Source organism: Mycteria americana, chromosome 2 (assembly GCF_035582795.1).
Source record: "Mycteria americana isolate JAX WOST 10 ecotype Jacksonville Zoo and Gardens chromosome 2, USCA_MyAme_1.0, whole genome shotgun sequence".
In the NCBI taxonomy this organism is placed as follows: domain Eukaryota; kingdom Metazoa; phylum Chordata; class Aves; order Ciconiiformes; family Ciconiidae; genus Mycteria; species Mycteria americana.
The window spans coordinates 48,505,683-48,522,223 of NC_134366.1; the positions used below are offsets into that span (position 1 = coordinate 48,505,683).

Here is a 16,541-nt window from a genome sequence, read left to right on the forward strand (position 1 = left end):
CAATTCAGCATGTTACCAAGGACACTCTGAAGAAGCTGGGAAACTGGACTGTAAAAAGAGCCTTTCTGAGTGGAAGGACAGACTTTTAGTACTTAAAAACACACCAAAAATTCCCCCAAAAACCCCTGCACTAAACCTCCTCCTTCTCAAACCCTTCAAGAGATAATCTGCTATTGTTTTATTTGAAAGGGCAACTCTTGAGCATGACGGACAAAACAAACCACTTTAAGGAAATGTCTCTATTTAGCACATTGACTTTTTCTTAATTACTTAATTTCTTAATCAGCAGGTATCTATCCACAACCATTTGCTCTACTGTGTTTAAATACTGCAGCATATGAAATGCCCGTTGATGCATCTACTCTTCACATCCAGGTATAACTGATTGCATGCCAGGATGCTGCTAACCACAGTATTTACCAGTAGAGGCACAGAATTGGCTTGTCCACAAAAGCAGTAGAAATATGTCTTGCTGAAACTCCAGTGGGTTGTCACTAGACAGTATATGTTCAGGGTCTAACAGCCTACAAGTCACTGCCCTTATCACTCTTTTGGAACACAGACTTATTACAGCATTTGGGAGGAGACTATTAATAATGACACCTTCCAAAGGAAGGCATTTCTCCATCATTCGCATCCAAGACCCCAAATTTCCAATAAGCTTGTATCTATTGGGTAGGCTGCATGTTAAGATTTAGATAGATCAGAAGAAAGAGTAACTCACGTCTCTCTGTCAGCTTACTGCATAACCACGCTATTGCCTTTCCCAGTATTTATTATTCCTACTAATTTTGTTTTGGGTAGGAGTATTACATGATTTGGGCAAATATGCAGGTTTACTACACATCTAAATGATGATCTACAAACAGGTACAGGTAGCAGTGAATCTTTTATAGATCAACTATTACCTAGAAGAGCGCAATAGAAGTTGGCACATTTATGTGGGGTGGGGAGGGAATCAGTCTTTCAGACTATGCCTAAAAATCTGGAGCTCGCCTGGATGTCTCAGATAAAACCTACTTGCAATGGGAAAGTGAACTGATAGGCAGGCATACACTCTCACACAAAATCATGTTTTATTCAGGCATTAAAATGATGCAGAGCAACAAATTCATGTCAAAATTATCTCAAGAAATGCCACGGCTCTATGATCACCATTAAAAAAATGCTGTAATTACACCAAACAGCTAAGCATGAATGTAAGCTCCATACGTACAGCCTGTGCTGCAGGATTTTCAATGCTGGATTCCTCATAATGGCTTTGCTTGGATGACAATTCCAGCACTAACATTTTGGGGGTTTAGATCAGTTGAGGAACTATGTAAAGTTAAAATCTAGAAAGAGGGGCGGGGGGGAGGAATCCATAGAAAGTTTAAATATGAGATCAGAGTCCTCAAGGCTACATTACTGTGAACATATTTCACACTGTTATTATTTTTTCTTGGTTACCATTAAAAGTACACTGCAACCAACCCAGCTGTGTGCTATTTATAGAGATCAAATCATTATAAAGACGTTTATGCTACAGGCAGCAGCAGTGATATTTTTTTCCCCTTCATTTTCAAGCCAATTAAGCGAGAAGAACATTGTAATAACTTTTTTCTTTGTTTCTCACTCTCCTTGGTGTTATAGGATAGCTTATTTTCATTGATTGAGGCCACAAAAAGTCCATCGCAAAGAACAGACTTTATCGTGCACTGTAAGTATCCTAAATACCAATACCTTCATGTTGAGCTTTCAAGTTAGTAAATACATATATTTCATATTAATTCTCTCACTGAGAGGACTTTTCCTCTCTCAGCATGTTTGGTGCAATGGCTTTGAGAAGAAAACCAAAGGGATTCATGTGTGGTGGGGCTGAGGAAGCAACAACAAAAGGTAAGAAAATAGGAAACAAAAGCTTTGCAGCATCTTCCATGCCAAGCTACCATGTTCAGGCTACAAACTTACATGGAAGCACTGCAATGGATAATCTAAATGAAAGCATTGCTTTTCTCTTGTCACACAAGCTACCCCAAACCACAGAGTGGAGAGCCAATTTACACTCAGCTCAGTGAAACTGAGACCATCCTCAGCATTGCCATTATGGATGGAGCCGAGATCTGTGTTATGAGACCCTGCGTAACAAAAAGTCTGCCCGTTAGAAATAGACTGTGATACCTGAGACACTGTAGCATGCTACCAGTCAGCAATATAGGAATTTGCTGCAGACCTGGTTCTGATGACCTCTAGATATCGATCCTGTAGGCAGGACTCATCACTCTTAAATTTAGTCATCTATAAAGCTAGGTATCTACTCTAAGCCAGGTGTCTAGACTCTCTTGATACATGATGGGGAAAGACAGGTATCTCCTGAAGGCAATTTATCCTAATCTATGATGGGTGTCTCAGGTGGAATGAATCAACCACTGGAACTGTCTGTTTCTCTCCACTGAACTAAAGATGGAAATCAGAAGAGTAACAGTCTAGACACCTAACTTTTGGATGACTGAGAGCCAGGGAAATGAATCCAACCCCATCTCTCTATTTGCCACATCATCAGGCACTATCCTATGCGAATAAAGTTTATTTGTAAGCATTCCTTGGACTTGAAACTTGCTTTAAATCCCATATAACATTAGGAACAGTAACTTTCTCCCAAATCAGTCTATTTCTCAACACTGGTGTAATAAGCTTGTGCTCTTACTGTACAAGTCCAATCATTGACACTCAGTTTCCTATAGCACTGGCTGACTTGAAGCTATACTACAGCAGTAAATCAAACCAGCAGAAGTTCTTAATTATCCTGTTCAAAGCACCGATTAAGAATTTTGTCATGAATGACAAATCTCACCCATCAGTCATTTAACAAAGCAATATATTTCGTATACATACAAAAGATGAGAGACAAGGGGGAAAAATGGCAGTGATACCTACTTGTCCAAGAGTGCACTCCATGCCACCAAGAAAATCTGCTTCCTTCAGCCCATTGTGATTGCTGCTAATGTCATGGACTTCAAACCGCAACCGCTGCACCTCTTCAAAATAGAAGTCCACTGTGAACAGCTTAGAGAAGACAGGATTTATACAGGTTCGAATCACTTCTGTCCTGTCAACCTGCCAAATGGAAAAGAGGTCATATGAGTGGTTTCTCTTTCTTCCAGTGATGGACTACAATGAGCTCCTCAAATACAGTTTGCTCATGTATCAGGACTGACAGCTCTGACTGTGGCCACAGGCACTACCACGTGTATGGGCAGTAGCAGCTGCCATTTCTGTGCAGGGCTGGCCACATGCACAAGATATGAAAAACTTTCCTTGCCTCTCCCTTCTAGTAATCTTTGGCAGATATCGGCAGGAACACAGGGGACAGTCTGCAGCTTCCTTTGCAGGGTGAGCAATGACTGCCCCCCATTGAGTATACTAGATCAGTCAGCAGGAAGAGTCAGGAGCTGTGCATAGGCAAAACAACTGTCTTTTGTGCTGGTCTAATAACTGGGAAATTAACTATAGAATAACTATAGAATTTACATCTCCAGTAGAACCCATCCATCACTACAAAACAGCAGCAGAGCGATACAGTTTTATCAAACTAAATGGAAAAGCAAACAAAAACCTCATTAATTACTCATTTTGGACAACTTGCATGATTAAGGAGTGGAGAACTGGATCCACAGCAAACAACTCTTCTTAAAAATATATCAATTTTTTCACTTCACTAAGTTGCACTACAAGAATCTGATGGATTATACGCTGCTTATCCCTACCTCTGAGCCTTACAACTGCTAAAGAAACACCATCAAATCTAAATTGCTATTTCTTAAAAAAAAGTGCTCATAGAGTACTTTCTAGTTCTCTTAAAATGTAGTACTTGGGTTTCCGATTTTGAAGTAGGCCTTTGCTACTTTTCATTATGATGCATTATTGGTGACACCATAAACAATGAAGCAATTTCCTTTTTTCCACTCTCTTTGCTCTGGCACAGAAAAAAACCTAATAATTCTGTAAGATTAACAGAACTGATCCTAAAATGAAGTAGGACTTGGGCATATCAGTCACTAGACAGGAGGTGGCTGGTGTGCCATGGAACAGACAAATTAAATTGCTCAGAGGAAGAGTGATGAGATCCTTTGTCTGATTCCTGATCAGGAACATCTGTTGTGCAAAAAATGACAGCCGCTTGCTTCACTTTTCAGAGTTTATAAAGCATTAGCCTTGCTAGTAGTTATCAGCAAGGACACAAAGAGTCAAGTAAATCAAAAGCAGGGGAAAAAAACGAGCAGTTCCCGGTAGCACAGGTTTATTTTAGTGCTCATCAAAGGTGTCAGATTGACAGCTTTAACAGCTGAAATCCTTTAGTTAATCATCAAACAGATGCTACCAGTCATTGAACAGATGCAAACCAGTGCTCCCATTGCTGTCTCCCCACACAGCTGTGTCAATGTGCTCTGACTGTGCCAAGACGAGACCATCACAAAAAGGCAAGCAGCCTTACTTACAAATTCAATTCTTACTCTCTTTGCTTAGGCTAGCTAAAAATGATGGTCCTGATAACAGTGATGCAAAGCATAATGAATTACATAAGTGAGAAAGGATACCAGCTACCTTCATTCAGGTGCTTAGCCTATCTCAAAAATTTTTTGATCTCCACTTGCAATCAATGGGACTTGAAATCACCATTACTGATACAACATGAAATATTCCCTATGTCAGATGACCAGCTGCTTCAACGGGATGTCCCTGAGATCTCTTCTAAGTGGAAAGCGATTCAAATCACTTGCAGAAGAGCGGTCATCTCATGAAATAGTGCATCAGCAGATCCAATAATCAAAAGGTTTAAATGATCATTTTTAAATATTTCTTCACAGCTACAGCAATCTCCTAAACTCATTCCATGTAAGTGTATAAACTGTTAATTTAAGGGCATCATTTTAATTGCTTCATTGGTACGGCAGATGTCCCCAGGCAGTAACTGAAGTTTCTCTGTTATTGTTTCTCCTCATCTCTGCTTTGCTGCTGGAATGTGGGGAAATAGTTCTCCGCTGTGAAATGCAGCAAGATTTACACTTGTGCTCAACACAGGTTAAATACGTGAATGGTTAAGGGAGTGAAGTGCCTGAAAATGGAGGCACAGGTCTGCACACAGGGACATTAAGAATTTCAGTCTCACATAGTGATAAGACACTGTTTGCTTTTTCCAGCCTGTGATTGACCAACATCCTTCCCTTGACAGACACACTACTGAAATATAGCCATTTCACTGAAATTCCCCAGTCTTCCCACATTACTGAGGTGATACATCAAACCAGCATGTCAGAGCACAGGATTACGTGAAAAATATCTATACTGAAAGAAGCAATGCCAACAGCTTCACAAGCAATATAAAATTCTTCATGCCTCTCTCAGCAGTCAGCAGTGTGCAATAGCATTAGCCCTATTAGACTACCTTGTCTGCAGTCTGCTTTGTCAGCGTGTTTCACAGTTACCCTACTCTTTGGCTAGAAAGTCTGGCAGGGTCCTCAGCATGGGAAGCCCAGCTCCATTCCCTCGCTTTGATTACTGTGCAGCAGGGCTAAGCGCCGATAACCAGCTGGAGTGACTCATGATGAAGAAGCAGTGGTGAACAGAACAGTTCAATAAATTCACTAACTCTCATGGAACACTCTACGTTAAAAGATGCTATATAAACACAAGGTATAATCTCCATTTGACTTCTGCCACTTATTAGAGGCTGTTTTTTCTTGAGTATTCCTGCTCTCATATTCAATTGTAAAGCCTTAATGCTCTCTTTAGAAATGCTGGATGAGTGTGAAACCTTAATGAAAACTGGTGAGAATACTATTGCTAGGTGCAGTTTCATGCTGATAATCATCAAGGAGGTCATGATCTCTGGTACTGCGGACACTTAAAAAAAAAAAAGGGTGACTTGTTTCTGACCACAACAACTTATCCCAATACCTGCAGGACCTATTTCATTTCAAGCAAAATCTGGTGACATGTTCCATGCTAACCCGAAACACAGGTCCACAGCAGTCTGATAAGATGTCAACCTCATGCCATATGTCCTTAATCCCATTGTCACCCAAAATCAGTAAAAGCACTTCCACTTGCATGGATGATGAAGGCTCAAATGCTTAAAGAAAACACAGTTTGGCTTTGTCCAGCCTCATCAACCAAACATTCAGAGAGTTAGAACTTCTCAGCTTGAATGCTCTCCAAAACACAACGAAGAACACCAGCAACCACATTAAATTGCCATTACTTTTGTGGAAGAGAGTTTTTAAGTCCAACAACAGCATGTTATAAGCAAGTGGAACTTGGACTTTTGGTCTTCTTACACAAAACACCAAGCTCTTGGGCACCCTAATCCTGAAGGCAGGCAGACTTCTCAACAGGACATGGACAGGGGTCATGCCCATAGCTTTAGGATTTGTTGATGCCTGACATATGAGCCATCTGTTATTTCTGGACTTTGCTAGAACAAGGAATTTCTCCGATTTATTAAAGCAGAATGAATTTTCAAAAGAAACAATTGACAGCTACATGCACCTTTGGGCTGTGTCAACAGTTAAAATCGACCTTAAAAAGAGCAGTGCTTCAGCTGACACCACAATCCGAACATCTGCTTCATGGTACAGCTTTACCTGCACTTTCCCTTCAAGGACAATTTATAAAGAGAAAAGGACTTGCATCTTCACCTCCTGGGATGGACTCACGCTGCTTTCCCTCTTCATCTCTTTAGGCCCTTGTCACTCCACAGAAGGTGGCATCCTGCTGAGCAGCCAGGATTACTTGGCAGGCCCATCTGGATGCAGCCACCCTGTGAGCTTCCCCTTGGGGAACTATGAGTGACATACAAACACCAAAGTAGGCCTCCACAGCATAAAGCGCCATCTCAACAGCAGGAATTAAAATATAGAAAAGAAAAGGACTTCTTGCTTTGGGCCTTCTGAATCCTCTTGTCAAACCCAGAGGAAGCTGGAAGGTGGGTCTGAAAGTTGTTTTCTCTTTGTACTGCTCACCGTGGATGGACAGTCAGCAGAATTGTTTGCCTGCTTTCCTGTTGACCCACCATCGCTGCTGAAGAACTGCAAAACCATCTCTGCAGTCAGATAGCATCAAATTAAAGGAAGCATAAAAGGCAGATGAACAAATACTAAAATTCAGGCTTCTTATGTTGTTTGCACCTTTTGTCTGTGAGCTACTGAAAAGCGGTGAGCTTTGCAGAACTGTCACAGACATGGTAATTTCAGTGAGGAAACAATTCTTCATCCTAGCTAAAATTTCACTGACAAAGAAGTAATTCAATGGTTAAAGTACAGGCTGAGGATCTCCTCACCATCTTCCACCACTAGTTGAAAAATGAAGTTGAGGAAGAAGAGCCAGCCTGAGGGGGATTTTTTTCTTCTTCTATCAAAATTAGGTGGAAGTATAAGCTATTGCATATACAAGGATGAACAAAGATTAGGTAGAAGCTCACTGTCACCTGCTATCTAAGGCTTTCAAGTGATCATAAATACAGCTTTCTCAACATGCCCTTGGGAACCAGGGAAATGGAGAATTGTCTAGAGGACCTGAAGCTCTGCACCTCAAGGCCATGCTTCAGTGTTTAGCACAGATGAGCTGTGTGGAGAACTCAGTGTCCCACACAGATAACTGGTACCTATCTGCTCTCCACTGTATTTCTAGCAAACATGTAAGTAGCACAGAAGCAACACATTTTCACTGGTTGTTACTTGACATCTTTGAAGTGATGAGCAGCCAAGAATCAAAGGGCCATGGAGAATTCACTGTGTTCTCACCAAAAGGAGAATTCTTTGGCAGAAATTTTAATCAGGCTCATGAAATAGCATGGCAATGCTATAGTTAATAATGATATAGCTGCCTCATGAACTAAGGAAAATCTTTAGTCCACAGAGCTATGAACTGAAAATTTATACTGGTGCTGCATCTCCTCAAGTGTTTTTAAATAACTAGTTGAAAAGCCATAAACATGCAAATTCCGTTAAATACAGAGCGGGTGCCGCTATTCAGCCCAAAGCATGATTTTTGTGGCTGTTACATTTTTAGCAAGTTCTTAGACCAACAAATAAACCTATTGTTCCCTATACTTTTTACAGGCCAACAAGGGAAAATCAACAGGCTGCATTTTCAGTAGAAGTCATTATAAAATGCTGATTAAATCTAGAAAAATCACATTTGTCAGCTGAGATGACAAAATGTACAGAGGTGAAGGGGTAGCATTATTTTTAGGTCATATGAATTTTAACAAGACTAAAAATTTCCATGATACAGTACCTTACATGAAAATTTGATACCAAGCAGAAAGCAATTTACACTTTGCTTCGCAGCTCCTGAGGAAGTTATTAATATTTTTTTTTTTTATTATTAACAGTGCTTTCACACCATCACATCTCTATCCCACAAATGAAAAGTCATTGCAAAGGTCACCATAATTTATAGCCCTTGTTTTCAGTTTAATTGGTGTTTGAAAACAGTGAAAAGAAACCAATAGGTCTTTAACTCTTTTTAGGCTGTAGAGCTCAAAGCTAAGCACAATGTTGTCAATGTTGGCAAAAACCTTTTGACTGCAGGTTGGCTGGAAGAGAAGCGTTTAACGTGAACGGTCTGGAAATTATCTGCAAGTAGTTTCTTTTATTTATGTGATATAAATATTAGATAGCTTGTAAACCTCCAAGTCACAACCTTGAAGACCTGCTTTCAAGCACTGGAAAAACTAATACATAGAAACAGCCCAGGCCTCAAGGGGCTCCAGTCTAAACAATTGGAATTACAGTAAAACAAGCATTACTATTTCTTAGTTGAAAAGTTCTTCATTAAGAAAGCCCACTTCTCTGTTCAGGGCCACTGACTGTCCTCTGCTTAATTACTTTTACTTTCTCAGTTACTTTTCATTGCTCTGAAGCAGGAAACAGATAATTTATAATATATAGTATGTATAAATTCTTTGAGAAGTTCCTGGATGGAGTTTGCCTTATACACTCATAGCTTTTAAAAGAAGAGAGAAATATGATTGTTGATAATTATTTGCATATAGTTTATCTCATCCACTCAGAAACAAAATGCAATACAGGTACACTAGCCACTGCGCAGACAGGCACTCAATATTTGCACTCGAGGACCTATACTGATTCTTGGCAGACTCCCAGCCAGTACAGATTTCAGAATCTCATCTGGGCAACCCCAAGCTCCCACAGTTAGAAAACCTGCAAAAAACTGTGGGTGCAATATAGTGCTAACTACTAGTGGCAGGCAAATTGTGATAACGTTCTTCAGGAACTGAACAGGGAGATCGTTTCAGCTGGGATGGGAAAGAGTGATGCTCAGTCCCCAGCATGAAGAAACCAGGACCTAAACTGGTTGGGAACCCTTCTGCCAAGGGAATCCCCACTTTTCTGGAACAAAAGTCATCTCTGGGGAAGCTACAACACTCCCCTTTAGCTTTAGGACCATGTGCAGTTGTCGTCATCGACCTTCTTGGTAAGTCTAGGCTTCCTAGGTTGCATAAAGATACTGGAAAGTACAAAGGTATCCCTCCCACTCACTGTCATTTAAGAAAGCTCAGATATGAGAGAAAAAAAGCAAGTGCTCATCTAATGCATTAACGTGTAGTCACACCATCCCTGAATGCACTAGATACCCGCTTTTAGTTTACTCTCCTCTGGAAAGAAATACTTTCATTTCATTCAAACAGTTCTGGGAGTTAGAGGACACCGAGTCTTCTCAGCCTAATGTCAAGAAACCCAAATCTTTTGGGCTGGAGTGATGATTTTTAGTCACTGCATGGACTGCAATGAAAGCAAACAGATTAAAGTTGTTACTTTGTTGGGAGACTTTCATGTAATCCCTTTGGATCTCTAATTGCTTTCCTGATAACATTGCTGATGGGACTCCATCTGCATTTGTCAGTGCTGGGAGACCTGTTCTACCATGATTCTGTGACAGTTTTAGTTGGATGACATTGATGCAGTCTAGGTGGATTCTGACCGACTATTTCCTACACAAAATATTTTAAAAAACCCCTCCCAAATAACAAAATAAAAAGCATGTAAAATATAAAAAACACCATATACAACATATTAAATATTAACATGTTAGTATTGATGTTAATTATTTTCTATTAATACATTAATGTATAATATTAAAATATTAAAATGCTTAAATATTAAATCACACTTAAAAGATTTTTTACATTTTTTTACAAAGGACTAAAGGGCTAATTTCGCCTAGCGGTAAACTGCAAAGCATCTAATTTATACACATCCAGTAAAAAACTACACAAAGCACATGTCGTTGTATCACAGGGGATGACTCCTACTTGTTATGTCCCTATAAGTACAGAGATGGTCAGGCATTTTCCAGTGAAAGAGTGTGTCACTGCAACATTAATTTACGTTAAACAAGAAGTCTGGCGGCCTTGTCAGCCACAGAAGTTTGATGAAACTTTTGCCTGGAAGGGTTTGAAAATTACCCAGCTGCTCCTCCCGGACATCAGAGGTTCAGACCAAGGTCTCTGCTCTGTCTGATTCAGACCAGAAACGTTAACTTTGGTCCCTCACACCACCGGGGACCATCTTAGCCAACAGGCTACTGGCTATTTCACACGGCTCCCTCTGCATTCTGTTTTCTATAAATTATAAAATACTCACTGTCCCAGAGAAACAGACTGCAGCCACGTCCCACCACATGGCTTCGCCTTTCCTGACCCTAAGAAATGCCTTAAAATGACACATACAGTCTTCAGCTTGCTTGACACTGAATGCAGTGCCATAGCGCTGGTGGCATGGGAACGCCAGCCAACCCCCAACACCAGTGCCGGTCCCACCACGCGGCGTGTAAGGCCGGGAAGGGTCGCCAGGACCCCGGCACCACGGTGCCTCTGGGCCACGCTGTGCTCACGGAAGAGCGAGTCCCAGCTGCCAAATGTCTGCACACACATCACTTGCTAATTCTCCACCCGTCCTGGCCTCTTGAACCAGTCACTGTCCCAGCTCGGCTGCCGGCGCTGCACGGACTCTTCTCTGTCTGCCGGCTCGTTAGGAGGAAGCACCGACGGGCAGAGGGGTCGGTGAACTCCTGAACTGGGACCAGCTCCCCGAGAAAGCTCCTGGCCTGGAAAGGAGGAAACCCCAGACCGTGTCATCTACAAAGGCTTTCGCTTACTGCCTGGCCAGTCCAGGCTCAGGGATGGTAAGGAAAACAAGGATGGCAATTTTAATTTGCCTCCTGTGAATTAAGATTTGGCACAAAGCATGGAATAGCAGAGAACTCCAGCCCTGAAATTTTAACTGAGGACAACCACAAACACTGCAGCTTCTCTGAGCCTAATTGCAGAACTTCTTCTGTATGTAAAAACTGTGAAACATGAAGCTTTTTACATCTATTGACCTTGGGATATAAAGGACAATACTTCTTGCACCAGCCACTGTACTGTGAATATTCAAGCCAGTTTAGAAAAGCCAGATGCAGAACATTTCAGTGAACCTGAAAAGCACAATGTCTCTTTAGAGCACATCATTAATGCAGCGTAAATTAAGGTCTTTCCAATGAACAATGATTAACTGGACTGAACAGTGAGAGGACCGTGATAATGTAGCAAGATAGCAATAACTGCCTTTTGTAGAAGATATTTTACATTTTCTTACATTTACTATGGGAACACTTGTAAATCCGAATTTTTGCGAGCAATATTTTGAGTCTTGCTAGAGATCAGAAGGACAAGTCTGAAGAGAAAATGTCACTTCAGGTACGCATAAAAGACTTGGGCAACTTCTTCATGAGCAACTGAACTTCCTGCAAAGCGGCACAAGGATTTAATCTCACCTGGACCTCCAGGGTGGGTTCCCCTGGGTGCTCAGGGATCAATCATCTTTTGGCCCTCGCTATCACTGCCCTGGGTAGTGCTCATGCCTCAGCAGAGACAATTGTGCAAGCCCCTTCATCTGTATTCCTGCTTAAGCCATGAAGTTGTCCTCATAATTAGCTACAAGCTATCACTCAGAGGTGACCTAACACAATACCCTCTCAGGCACCCAAAAATTTAGACTTACATTTCCAAATAACTAGTTGCTTTAAACCCTTAACTTTTATAACAATGTTTATTATTTTACCTAGCTTGAGGTATGCAGAGTACTTTGGAGTGTAATAGCAGTCTGTGGGACAGAGCCAGCACTCCCCAACAGGAGCTACCACTTAGTGTAAATCCTATGCCAGACCTTTGATGCTCTTCATCAGCTGAGGGGCTGTATGGCTCCATCTTCATATAGGAGCTTCTGTGCTGATTACATGCTGTGATCATAGGGTCATTGACAGGAGATTTTCCAGAGGTGCCTGAGGACCCCTCCCTTTTTATCTCCAAAATCTGTTAGCTCCCCTTCCAGATGTGTTTTGAGCAGATTTCTGTTCAATGTGAATCGCCACTGTCCTGCTGATTTTACTATCAGCTGCCATATACAGCATAGTACAACAGCTCAAGAGCTACCTTTCTTCATTAACACCTGGCTGGAATGGATGACCATGAGTTAAAGTTTTAAAAAAAGATTGAGCAGCCCCACACACACTCTCCTAGTGAGGAAGCCCAGCAAACTCCTCGAGACTCCCTTTGCACAAGGCCAGCAGTTGCAGGAGATGGTATCCTGGAGGTCACCCCTTCCAGCGTGACCATGGCCATGGACTCAGTTGTGTTTTGGAGCAGGCAGCAATGAGAGTGCTGCACTCTTGTCTGCACCAGCTTACCTCCTGCAGAGTCATTAGAGACAAGCAATGATTATGCTACTCCTGCTAGAGGGTTCAGACAGTAAGTGAAATTACTCAAGTCAAAGCCCTTTATCTTATTCTGGTAAGACCTTCAGAGCCTTAACAATCATATAAAACTAGAAACTTTGGTATTAAAGAGTGCTTCTTCTGAGGTAGTCAATACATCCTGACCAGCCATAAGTACCGCAGAAGGACCTCACAGAAATCGCTCAGTGGCAGGAGATATCCATGTGCTGTGCTCCCTGCATATTTAACAAGCGCTCAGCAAACATCAACACAAGTGGATAATGGCCTGAATCAACTCATGAGATAAGGTGCTGTAACTCACTCAGATGTGATTACACTGGCATAAGAAAAAAGAGAATTTTTTTTTTTTCACTGAAAACTCTTGAATGCTACCTCAAAGCTGAGCCCTGAAGCCTGGATGCTAAATCTTCCTTTACTTTATATCCCCAATACAGCCCAGACGTTCAAAGACTATGATGACTACCATTTATTATTCCCCAACCCTCATTTGATGTTGCACTTCAATACAATCTTCTTAATTTACATGTCCCTAAGGACACAGGCTTTTTGTAGAAGACAAGACTGGTCCTTTGAAGTGGCAACAAAAATATTCACGTATTAAACCATTTAGCTCCACTCTCAACTAGCCACAAAATGCTAGTAAGCAGTGCAGTGCCTGGCAGCACTCTGGCAGTCAGACCACTATGCAGCCACTTGAAAGCTCTTCAGCCACGTATTCTCCACACAGTTTCCCCCATAGATTAGAAAGTGAGCCTTGGGAATACAGGTCTTCACTGATGGAGTTTCAATTTCATTGTTACTTGGTTGCTCATTTTTAGTCTGCTTGTAGGGAGAAACACAGTTTTGTTGGTTAGTTTTGTGCAAGAAGGGACAGGTTTTTATCAAGGTACGTATCAATTACTTCACTGCTTTTCCCCATACAGATGATATTTTAATGTCTCCTGATCAGCTAAGTTTTAAGTTCTTTACTTCCAAAGGAAATTCTGTTTTGAATATTCTTTTGATTCACAATGCAATGCATGACCTTGCCTGCACGACAGCTACAAAAAATATTACAACTTTACTGGGTTTTGGAATATGATTTAAAATGTGCCAGGTACCTGAAGGTTGCTTTTTTCAAATGCCATTGCTTGGGAATCCTCAGTTCATTACCAGAATACTGTACTCACACAATTAGATTCTGCTGCAGCATTGGGCTACAAAGAAATTAATCCAAACTTATTCTAATCAAGACGCAAAGTATTTATTCACTAATTCCACATTTCATTACTCCAAAACTGACTTCCAGAATTAATTTTCAGTATTGCCACCTTTAGATAATCTCACATCCTATGCACCAGGCTTCTACAGCAACTACAGGCATGTTTCTTCTTCACCTGATGTCCTGGAGGGCAAGAGATTTAGAAGTTGAAGAAACGTGTAGTGCCAGCCCATTCAAACAAAAGTGCAGATGTTTGCTGCTGCTGAGCAGCAATTAATCCTGCAAAGAGGCCTTTAGAAGAGTGCATGGCAGCACAGGATTGATCAAGGAGAGAAATCTGGCATCATACCATTTCTCAGGAACTTACAGGTAATTGAGAACAGAGAAAAATGAAGTAATGGGATGATCCTTTGCTCACTGAATATCAGTGGAACTACATTATACTAAGTAGGAAATCTACACTGCTTCAGTAATTTGCTCTTTAATTAACTGACTATAAATAGTGATTTGATAATTTATTTATACTGAGAAAGATCTGCCTTATACACTCAGGTAAGTTAAGCATAGCTAATATGGATTCTCATATGGGTTAATGAATTATGTCAGTTGATATACAGGCCTAGTCAAGTTGTTAGTTTAAGAAATTCATTTGCTATCGAAGTGCTCATAATTAAAGATTTATTAATTTACTTTTAATGTTGTAATTCAACTGCTAAATCAGTTATATCATTGAGGCATTAGCAGCAGGAAGGCAATGCACCATTATGCAAGATACACACTGCTTTACCAGGCTTTCCTGAATTCCTATACTAGAAGTAACAATTTACAAGGCCAACTCCAGTCTTCCCGCACAACTGGGGAATTTGGACCATGTGTTGGAATGACTGCCTAGAAAAATAACAGATTTCTTGTGACTCATGTCCATTATAAGCAACTTGCATTCTTTCTTTTCTTTTACACGTGCATCTTATTAACCTTGGCAACGGTGTTGCCATTTGCTGAAACCACAGCAGCCCAACAGCTTGATCCACTACCCAGGAACAGCAATGGAAGCCTTTCTGTGAAGTAACACAAAACCCAGGAAAATAGAATACGATATTATTTCTTTTTCAGCCCAATTACACCCACTAGCACACATTCTGGCATTGAATAGTACACAACTAACTGATTAGAAACGGAGGGCAAGTTCAGCTGAGCTGTATTACAGTTTTGCGGACAGCATCCTATCAGACTCCCGACTTGGAGTCAACCGCAAACTGTTTGGTTCGGACTATTCTTGAAGGATCTCAGTGAGTTATGGTTCCTGTATTTAACTGGGAATATCTATTCCAAATGATTTCTGGAAGACAAAAGCCTTGTAATCTAGCCTGATACACATGCACGCTACCCAAAGATATACAAGCTTAATCTGAGATGACCACTATTTTCCCTTCCCTGAGAATGACTGCAGCCAGAGATATGCTACCTATAGGGACCATTTTTTACTAAATCTGACTTGCTCACACAACCACTTTGGGCAATAAGCAGCCCAGAGCTGCTTCCTGTAATGGCTGCAGGCTCTCCTGGAAAGCGTTATGCCTTTCAGTTGCTCGCAAACAATATGCCTGACATGTCCACATACATCAGATATATACAGCACACATACACATCAATCCCTCTTACATTCACAGGGAATTATAAAATTGGTTGGTATACGCGTAGCTGTAAAGCAGGTTCAAATGTGCAGAGCACACCAAATCCACCCTTGGTATGCCTCTCGGCAACAGCAGGTATGCTAAGTGTTGACTTTTTCAGCTAGTGAGCACAAGATTTGATCATAAAAGACAAGCGTTAGTCTTGTGGGTACTTCCATTAAGTGAAAGTAGTCCATGTATCTACTCCTATTTCCTGCTATCATGTTCTACATATTGTAAATACAGGCTTACTGGTGTAAGTTATACACACTCCATAATGATTCAATATTACACTGCTGATTGTATTATTTTGGAGCTGGAATTTTCAAGGGAGTTGGGTGCCTAAATCCTATAAGTTTCTCAAAAGTTTTAGCACCTTGTTATTTGAGGCTGTAGGAACAGAAAAATTAGGAAGTTCCTTTGTGCACAGGGAAGCTCTGAGCTCAGAAAGGAGGTTTTCCTCCTCTGTGATATATACTCTTCAGCAGCCGATTTGCTGCTTTATCAGGTGCCTTACCAGATGTAAGACAGTACACAGAGTTATGTCGTGTCTTAGCAAAATAACTTTGAATTCCTTCAAAAATTCATTTGCTGTAAAGAAAAAAAACAATTCAGCACTTAAACCTGCATTTGCAAGAACATCCTAATTATATCAGTTAATTAAATACGACATTCCATTTCAGAGGGTGTTTTCATTATGCTTGGTTTGAGAGAGAAGATTCTAAAATTATTCAGCAATGTTTTTACAGTGGTCCCTCAATTTTTAATTTTTTTTCCAAACTTCATTTTACTTCTATGTTGTTATAATTAACCAATTTCCCATCTCTGCACATTCTCTCTTTATTTCCCAACTAATCTCATTGTCCTTCAGATCCTGTCAGTCA

At 40.8% G+C, this 16,541-nt stretch overlaps 1 protein-coding gene across 1 annotated transcript in view; it reads right to left on the minus strand.

Annotated features, from left to right (window-relative positions):
• The window catches only part of CPNE4 (copine 4), a 244,692-nt gene that overhangs the window by 113,885 nt on the left and 114,266 nt on the right, over positions 1-16,541 (minus strand). Inside the window, exon 3 of the mRNA XM_075495585.1 lies at positions 2,917-3,096. Within this exon, the coding sequence (XP_075351700.1) occupies positions 2,917-3,096 (180 nt within the window). The remainder of the gene's footprint in view (positions 1-2,916; positions 3,097-16,541) is intronic.